The sequence below is a fragment of the Protobothrops mucrosquamatus genome, unplaced genomic scaffold (assembly GCF_001527695.2).
Source record: "Protobothrops mucrosquamatus isolate PMUCROS unplaced genomic scaffold, P.Mucros_1.0 scaffold9646, whole genome shotgun sequence".
Taxonomy (NCBI): domain Eukaryota; kingdom Metazoa; phylum Chordata; class Lepidosauria; order Squamata; family Viperidae; genus Protobothrops; species Protobothrops mucrosquamatus.
In genome coordinates, this window is record NW_015395434.1 from 505 (window position 1) to 10,116 (window position 9,612).

A 9,612-nucleotide genomic window follows, 5' to 3' on the forward strand; every position below is an offset into this window, starting at 1 on the left:
TCTGGAAGCTAGGCTTGGTTCGCCTTAATTTGTTTCCACAAAACAAATTAATGCTTGAAGAGGTTGGCAATGGATGTCGTCTCCCCCCCCCACGCTTGTTTTAAGTTGAAAAGACGGACTTTTCCCAATATGAAAATGCTTGAAAAATTACCTAGTAACCCACTTGTTGTCAAACAGAATGAAAAGTTGGGATTTCTCCAACTTTCTTACCAGTATTACTATTCAAGAAAAGTTAGAAAGAAAAGATCACCATCCCACTAAGAGAAAAAGAATATATTATTATTATTATTATTATTATTATTATTATTATTATTATTATTATTATTATTATTATTATTATTATTATTATTATTATTATTATTATTATTATTATTATTATTATTATTATTAAAGCCTTGACTGATAATAACCCTCCTTTCCAAAGCCGCCTTAATTCCTTTCATTCCTTTGAAGTCCGCCTATTGCGATTTCGAGAGGCAGGCGAACGAGGAGCAGAAAGTCCTTTGACAAGGGCCGGATTTCAACGGTGCCCGCTTCTTCATGCAAACCGTAGGGAGCCAAAAGGAAACACAAGCGCCCCTTGCGGTCCTCGGAGGGTACAGGACGCCATGTGACAGTCTTGAAGCCAATGCAATGGCAGGACGCCGGTCCGTCCCGGAAATTCAAGACGGGCGTGCTGGTTCGTGAATCCGGGAAGGGAAGGATGGCGGGAGCGATGCGGGTTCGCCTGGCGTCGCTCGCCCTTTGCACGCGTCTAGAGTTTCGACCGCATTGTTTCCCGCGCTGCTGTCCTGTCCGGACCCTGGTCACCCCACCCCCGGTCAAAGGAAGGCAGAAGGGCTTCAAGAAACCTGGGGTGAGGCATTCCGGCTGTAGAAGACAGAGTGGGAGAAGCCGAGGGCAGCTGCTGCAAGCGCTGGATCGCTGGGCCCCGGGGAGAGGGCCTTTCTTTGGGCACCTTTGCGCGCAACCTTCTTGGCCAAAGAGGGCGCTTCGGTCGGGATCGCGGGTCTGTCCTTTCCGCGAAGCTGGAAGAATGACACTTGGCCAAATCCTCTCTCAGGCTGGACTTGCTCAAAGGTGCGGAGTCCCGTTCGTGAGATTTTAATCGGTGAACTTAAAGGCATCTCCCCATCTTCTTTCCCGATCTTGAGCTTAATCTTGATCGTCCTCTTACAGGCAGAAAAATAAACCGGCTCTGCCGGGAATAGGGGACAAAAATTAAAAGCGCCTGGAAAAAGTTAGGATAGACCCCGAGAAGTCACACGATTAGCGCTCGTATGAAACGGGCTCGGCCTGGCGCGAAAGCATTTATTTATGAACATTTCGTTTTCTCTTCTTTCCCAGTAGCCGGTAACTTGGAAGAGTTTAGCAGTCACGGCTGTGATTGGAGGTGGGATGCTGGGACTACTGAAATACTTAAAGAAAGAGAAAGAAGCAGGTGGGTATTATTTCAATCATTCCGCTGTTTTTTTATTATCGTTTATTGTAGAGATGTAAATTGTTTTGTGCAAAGAATTGCATATCTAGTCAAGGGTGGCTATTGGGTAGTTTGATTTTTTTTCTAAACTGATGGTTCCCAGATGTATTGGGCTTGGCTAGGAATTCTGGGAGTTGTGATCCAAGCACATGGAGGAATGATACAAATAACTGTACATTTTTATAATTGATTCTTACCATCATGAAATATGCCCAAGCATGTGTTATGGTTTTTATTTCTGCTTATTGTCCTTCTCTTCAGGTGATTTCCCAATGTGTAGATATTGTAAATATTAAAAGTTTTTCCTCTTTCAGGTTATGCTAGCAATAAATCTCTGCTCTGGTATAAAATTGGGATGCTGTAATGGCTGCTTCAAAAATCACTAAAGCAATAAATGTACTAGCATTTATTTAAATACAATCAGGATCAATCTTAATTAAAGCCCCTGAATCTAAATACAACAAGATAGGATATAAGTGATCTTAAATCATTTTCTGCAGAGATTTTGAGAGATTCTGGAAGTTTCCATGTTATCTCTTCCCAAGTTGTAAATATTTCATTGTACTATTTCTTGCTACTGCCTTTGGCCTTTGCCATTGTAATTCTGTAATTTTTACCCCCAGGATAGATAGTATTTTCTAGGTAAAACAAGAATAAAAAACAAACCCAAAACAGGTTCCAAGAAGAGACACACTTGAAATTGTCTCTCAGGAAAAGGTGAGGAATTAGGAATGTATGTATAGGAATTTCTGTTGGAATCCTTTTAAGATTTTCCTCCATCAAAGCTGCCGGCAGATAATCTAATTTTGTGTTCAAATTTCAGCATTGGAGAAAGAGAGTATCCGATCCATTGGAAAGCCTTTGTTAGGAGGCCCTTTCTCACTTGTTGATCATCATGGACAATCAAAATCAGATCGTGATTATCTGGGCCAGTGGGTTTTAATCTACTTTGGTTTTACACATTGCCCTGACATTTGCCCAGAGGAACTGGAGAAAATGATGCTAGCAGTGGATGAAGTTGGTAAGTAAATCCTGCTGAAACCTGCACTTTTAATTTGATTTGGTTTTGGCACCACCCAACTCCAGAGTGACTGGAAAGATTCTCTATGTGAGGCAGTCATGTTGTCCTTCTCTTGATTAAGAGTATGATTGTGACTCTGGATTACCTTTTTATGATTTGGGCCTCTTAAAACCATTCCCTTTTATCAGAGAGCTTGTGGAGAGTAGAACATGGGAGGGAGGTAAATGTAAAGGAGGAAAGAATCTGTGTAGAAAAGTTTTACAACCATTTAAAACTCAGCTATATGCAACAAGGTAAGATACACATTAAAAATGAAATTCTGATGCCTGTTCTCAAAAGAATGAATATCTATCTATCTATCTATCTATCTATCTATCTATACATACATACATACATACATACATACATACATACGTGTGTGTGTGTGTGTTGAGTGTTTTTTTGATACACCTGTCAGCCCAAATATGGGAGGAAGAAATCTTTTGCCTGTATCAGCTCAATCTAGAGCCATCCACAGGCAGCAGTCGCTACTGCAACATCATTTGTAATCAGCTCGAAATAGCTATCCCAGTCCCCCTTTAACTCTTTGTTAGCAATCCAAAAATTTAGCAAATATATATATATATATATGAATGATAAAAAAATCCTCGAACTCTGAGAAGGATATAAACCAGCTGTTTATTGTTAAAAAAACTAAAACAATAAAAATAACTATTTACAATATTAAAAACAACCTAAGCTTTCGCTGGTCCACTGCCAGCGTCATCAGAGTGAGTGTCAGGGGGTGGGGAGTTTTCTTATAAACCTTGCTAACTCAGTTTCTTGCTCATTGACCGTGTGATAGGGCTGTGTGTCCTAATTGACCATAATTGCCTCAGTTGTTCCGCCTCCCCTCGCTTGCATTCCAATTTCACAGCCTTCTTTCTTCCCATTGTTTCTTTTTCCACCCTTCCCATCCTTGTCAATCCTATCTTTCCTAATGTTGCTGTTGGTGTATTTTCTGCCCCCCCCCCCGCAATCATTCTGGGCCGCACATCTGGGTTCGGCATTATAGGTGCCTTTCCGTTGCTGCTCCCCCCCTGTTTTTCCCGTTTATCCACCTGCTATTCTTGCCCTCTTCTGTTTATCCCTATCGGCCCTGTTCCCTCCGGTTTCCCTTCATGCTTAGGCGTGCGTGTGCACAGTAGCCTCCTGTCCCCCTGTCTCGTCTTCATTCAATCAGCTGGGGTGGCTGCCAAATCGCTCCCAGATTTACTCCGTCGTCTGCGCCCAGCAGGTGGCTCTCCGTATGCAAGCGTGCACTGCGCTGTTCTCCCCCCCCCCCGTCTTGCCTGTATCCGATCAGCTGGTGTTCTTACAGGACTATTTGCGGGATCATTCCTCCACCGCTCGCCCCGGACGGGCGGCCGTTCATCTTGTTTCTCCTCCCCGCGGATCGCATTACTCCGGTCATCGTTCTCCCTCTTCCTTACCCTCAGCAATTCGTCGTGCATCCGGTCTCCTTTCCATACAATAAATGCCTTCTCTAGTTCCTCTCCTTACGAGCGCGGTCCGCATTCTGGCTTGCTCTTTATCCGTTTTTAGTGCCTAATATGCCGGGGGCAGCTCTGTGTGTCTGTTGATCGAGCAAGCATCCGAGAGCCAAGCCCCCGGCATATCAGGCACTAAAAACGCATGAAGAGCACTCGTTAGCTACACACCCAGAAACGTGATACACTAATCACCTCCACAGTTGAACCATTAATACACATAAAACATGGATGAAAGGGAAATGTATAGTATAGGAGAGTAAAGACTTGGTACCCATACTCAAAAAGGAAAATCTCTGCATAAGAAAGAGCAAGAAAAAAGTCATGTTTACCACTAAAAGGAGCTCAGTGGTGTACTGTTTTATTTGTCCATAAAAATCATCTTACAAAAGCACCTTTTTGCAGTTGGAATGAATGAAATTCACACTTGCGCAGTTTTTTCCAACCTTGGTCACCAAAGATTTGAGCTGTGCTTTCAGCCTTCTGCTAGTTTTTGCTTAGACTTTAATAGAGGCTTAACCCTAATCATTACCAAAAGCTCAATATTAAACAAGGAAAAAAAAGACTTTCACTAACCACAGAAATTCAAAGTACCACACTAGTTTTCCATGTAAATTTCAAAGATGCTTAACCTAACTTCACTCAATAACTCATAAGCTGCTCAGAGTCTATAAAAGAAAGAAATATTTTTTTAAAAAAATATTTGCCCTAGCTAGTGCTCAACCATTTAATCCTAATTGTAATATGATCCCAAGACTACCATTATTCATAAGAATTCTCCCTGATCCTAACTTTCTTGCTATTTTAAAATAGTATTCAAGGAAATCTTATTTTAATCTCACTCTAATGCCAAAAAATATTTAACCAAAAGTTTGCCTCACTATTCAATCCTAACATCAATCTAAGAGTAACTATGAATTCAACATAATATTAATAATCATGCTTATTTTTACTATAGACCAGTGGTTCTCAACCTGTGGGTCGGGACCCCATTTGGGGTCGATCGACCATTTCACGGGGGTCGCCAAGCAAGGCTGTCCGCCATTTTTTTTGTCCGCCATTTTTTTTGTCCGCCATTTTTCCCCCTTTTCCGGCGGGTGCCTTACCTCCCTTGGGCTGGGCCAGCTGGTGGTCGGCCTGCTCCGTCTCTGCCGCTTGCCAGCTACTCCTCGGCCGGCGCAGGGGGCGGAACCACGCATGCGTGGCGCTCCCGGGCAAGGAAAGTCCTCGACTTACGACCGGTTGGGTAGTCCTCGACTTACGACCGGTTTAGTCCTCGACTTACGACCGGTTTAGTCCTCGACTTACGACCGGTTTAGTCCTTGACTTATGACCGGTTGGGGTCACAGCATTAAAAAGGTTGAGAACCACTGCTATAGACCATTTGGAATATAAACAAATGAGTCCTAGGTTGATAGTAATATTTATCCTAACCATAAAGATTTCCTATTAAGAGTAACACAGTAGTAATTCCCAGTTTGGTAATAAATTTGATAAATAATATATTAGTATTAACATTAAGAACTCATACTCATCATCATACTGGGTTTAGCATAGATGTAAATGAATCCTAATACTTACACTAACTTCATGGTAATAGTGACATCTTCTTTTATTACATCAGATGATCCCAATAGTAATATAAACCATAGACCACCACTGACCATAAACATTCACCTTGATTCTAATCCTCACCTTCATTTAAAGGATTGATTTCAAACAAGATTAAATTTAATGTTAACATTACACAAACCTCCATTAAAATAAAACATTTTCCATCACCGTTGACTCAGCCTTCAACCTAATTTTAGTATCAAATCAAGACTAATAAAAGTCTATAGCAATACACTCTCATTTTACATTTTTAGAATAGAGTTCCAGGAATTTCAGTGTTAATCTCACCTTATCACTCATGAAACATTTGCTACAAAACGTGATCCTAACTGCAATCAAAATTTAAGTCTACCATATAAATTCATTCAGATTTTACCTTTTATTCTACTATTTATTGTACATTTCAAGAAAGCTTAACTCTAACCTTAACTTCAGTCTATAATAATATATTATCTAGTCAGTTTGTCAGCATTCAATCCAAAGAGTATAGTGGATTTGAGACTACCAATATCTAAAAACTCATCCTCATTCTATCCCTTATCCAGGATTTTAGCTGAGAATTCAGGGAAGCTGAACCCTAACTCTGAATTCAGCTCATGTCTTAAAACTTGTCCAAAATGGACCAAAACACACAAAAAGTTTAAATCACCACCCTGGGGAAGTTTACTACGTTATAGGCTTGAACAGATGGAGTAGAGGTATAGGTTTGTGTTTAAAGTGATCAAGAGACTTAATCTAGTGGGCCTGCAAATTTGAACATAAACAGTCTTGAGGCTGATTACTTGGGGATTAAATATTATCTTTTATGATGACAGATAGAATCGCATCTTTGCCTAATGTCACTCCACTCTTCATCACCATTGATCCAGAGAGGGACAATGAAGAAGCCATTGCCAAATACGTCAAAGGTAATCACAGCCTTTCTTTTTATTGGACACTCTATACTGACTCCATTTTAACTTGCAATTCAGTCCAACTTCACTTTTTATAAATTGGGCTCTCATTTTTTAAATGCATCAGATCTTGATGATTTTATTTTTGTTTCAAGAGTTTTCACCAAAGTTGATTGGTTTGACCGGTACGAAAGACCAGATTGATCAGGTGTCTCGAGCCTATCGTGTCTACTACAGCCCTGGTCCCAGAGATGAGGATAATGACTACATAGTGAGTATGCTTTCTATGAGTTCTCCCATCAATGGATAAAGATTTTAGTCTTTGAGAGAGGTTTTATGGGTCATTGAATCAACAAAATGTGAATGAGCAGTGAGCAAAACAGCCCTAGAAGAATACAAATTGGAAAACATTGGGAGGGGGCTCAGAATGTTTGGCCTACAGCTGAGCTTCTTTTCTGAATGAATTTGGCAAAATAGATCTAAATGGAAATGTCAGAACCGTAAAAGGCAATTATCGTAGAAAACATGGGAGCTGACTATGCACTTTGTTCCGAACAAAAGACTTTCTTTGTGAGGAGATAGCATTTGGCCAAGTGACTTTTCTGTTTCATGGGGAGCTGCAGTTTGGCGATCTTCCTTTGTGTTGAAAAACATTGGTTGGAACTTTCTTATTTTAATCACGAGCAAGAAAAATTAAGTCGAAAAAGACCTTGTCAACAGTAGAACTGAAAACATTGTTCTTTGATACTGAGGTTGGTTTCAATATACATAGTAATTTTTAATAAGTTCATATTGGGATTTGAAAAATCAAGTTCAGGCTTGTGTGTACCTTCGAGTCTTGGCTTCTGGTAATTGCCTGGACAAGTCTTTGCCTTTTTTTTTTTTTGGCATTAATTTTTTGAATATGTTTTCTAATGTATTATAGCGGAGGATTGCAAAAGAAAGCAGCTTTCCAGTCCAACCTGGACTGGTGGTTTCCCATCCAACTGCTCAGCAGGCCCAGTGGTGCTTAGCTTTTGAGCTTGGACAAGGCCAGATGGGGTTGCCTTCTCCTAAGGCAGGTGTGTCAAACTGCTGTCCCGTGGGCCGGTTTCATCATACCGAAGCTGCGCCCACCCCATTGCCAGCAATGCAAAAAGAGTCACGATACGTCACGTCATGTGACGTGGCCAGTTTGACACCGGTGTCCTAAGGGAAGATAAAAATGGGCAAGTATCAGCACCAGAAAATAGACAGGAGAGGGCGCCAGATAATAAATGACAGTGGCCCTAAAAACAAGTAGAATATCTTCAGTCTTTGTTGTTTGAAATAGGAGTTTGTATTAGCCTTAAATATTCCTACACATACTTTAAAGTATAAATATGCCAAGGCTCTAATACTCACTTTGGTTCTTCCAAAATGAGTAGTTTGCTCATGAGAAAGTGGTATTTTTAATTCGTATTTCGAGTGTGTGTGTGTGTGTGTGTGTGTGTGTGTGTGTGTGTGTGTGTGTGTGTGTTTAAGTATTTGAAGAGGATTCCTGCTGCTGCTATTTACCTGCTCCAAGAAATTCAGTACTGTTCTTGTGCCTTATAAAAGTTGATTTTTTTTTCTCACACTCAAGGATATTTTTACTTAATTTTTTGGTAATGGGGAAAGCTTGGTTCCAGAGTAGATTACCTGTCACCAAACACAGGAGCTCAATAAAGCCCCCCCACACACAATTCTTATGTAGAGTTTGGCTGCTTTTGTAGTCTTATCATCAAATGTATGGGGCTCTGCTTTTAAAAAAAAATGTATTCTCACATTTACTGCTGAAGAAATATATATATATTGGTACTTACTTGCCTATTAAAGCCTTTATTAGAAATCAAGAACTGGATAATAGTTCAGTCACAGAGACAATTTAGTGCTTAGCAGAATTATCTAGTCTCAGAATTTCAGTCTTATCTCCATCTCCTTTTTTGTGTTTGTTTTTTTGCAGGTGGATCACACTATCATCATGTACCTTATTGGGCCTGATGGGAAATTTGTTGATTATTTTGGCCAAAATAAGAGTAACATTGAAATTGCCGCCAACATCCTAAAGCACATGAAACAATACAAGAAAGAATAAAGGACTTAGATTTTTGACTGTCAGGCAAGCATGTCTAAAATGCATTAATTGTGATGCATTTTGCGTCACATTAACTGGAGGAAATACACAGGTGGTCTGCTGTGGCGTCTTCTTCGTGCTGTTGAATTTACTAAACCTATACCTACAGACTAAGACTCAGTTCTGAAGAGAAGCTGGATGTCTTTCACCAATGATATTTTTCCAGATATGCTCTGGATATGCCTTAGCCATATAGTGGCTTATTAAAAGCTTTTGGTGTTGATGCAGTTTTACCACCAAACATACGCTACAATGCTCTCTTCATTAGAAGTTCTTGTTCTTGACATGCTGAAGAGACACCTACTGAACTGACCTGTATTGAAGATACCATTGGGACTTGTCTTCTCTCAAGTTTGATGCATTCCTCCTAGGAAGTGGAGCTTCTGGTCCTTTCTCAGTGAACATTTCCAGAGAGATTTAGAGTGTCACTTTTTGTTTTTTTAAATAATCGGTTTACAATATGGCTGCTCTTAGGCAACATGGTAGGATGGGAAGCTTCACTCTAAAATCAAGTGTGCACAGATGGTGAAATAAAGTGAAAGAAAATTAAAACATGTGTTCTCATCTTAAAATCTTTAAGGAGATAAGGTTTAAAACAGAACCTGTGACTAATTTAATTAGATAACTATGATTAGCAGATAAATGTATGTGTATTTGACTAGATAAAATAGTTGTCCTTTGTCACCCTCTCATTTAGACTGAGAATTAAAATATTCATTGATTTTTCTGTTTTGAGCAGCTCATATCTGAAAAGTCATTTCTTGGGAAAGTACCCTGCTAGGTTTACTTTTCTTCAGACAGACATTTTCATGTAAGAAGATTCTCCTAGAACTGAAATATCTTCTGTGAAGCCAGATTTGGGGGGAGGGGGGAATGACAGTCTCCTTTAATCTAAGTGTCCATCAAGAATTTCCTTGGGTCAGCTTGCACCAAGTGCTTTG

The 9,612-nt window shown here is 40.1% G+C and overlaps 1 protein-coding gene across 1 annotated transcript; it reads left to right on the forward strand.

Annotated features, from left to right (window-relative positions):
- The first annotated feature begins 666 nt into the window (after positions 1–666).
- Positions 667–9,376, forward strand: LOC107301029 (protein SCO1 homolog, mitochondrial-like). Its single transcript, XM_015830298.1, has 6 exons — positions 667–856; positions 1,351–1,441; positions 2,304–2,501; positions 6,460–6,552; positions 6,693–6,808; positions 8,501–9,376. The coding sequence occupies exons 1-6, from the start codon at positions 704–706 to the stop codon at positions 8,630–8,632; spliced, it is 783 nt and encodes a 260-aa protein (XP_015685784.1). The 5' UTR covers positions 667–703; the 3' UTR covers positions 8,633–9,376.
- Positions 9,377–9,612: the final 236 nt, after the last annotated feature.

Excerpts from the sequence above, each read along its gene's own strand:
- LOC107301029 (XM_015830298.1), top strand. The coding sequence starts at position 704 with ATGGCGGGAGCGATGCGGGTTCGCCTGGCGTCGCTCGCCCTTTGCACG. Across the intron at positions 1,442-2,303 it reads AAAGAAAGAGAAAGAAGCAG|CATTGGAGAAAGAGAGTATC; the intron begins GTGGGTATTATT and ends TTCAAATTTCAG. Across the intron at positions 6,553-6,692 it reads CATTGCCAAATACGTCAAAG|AGTTTTCACCAAAGTTGATT; the intron begins GTAATCACAGCC and ends TTTTGTTTCAAG.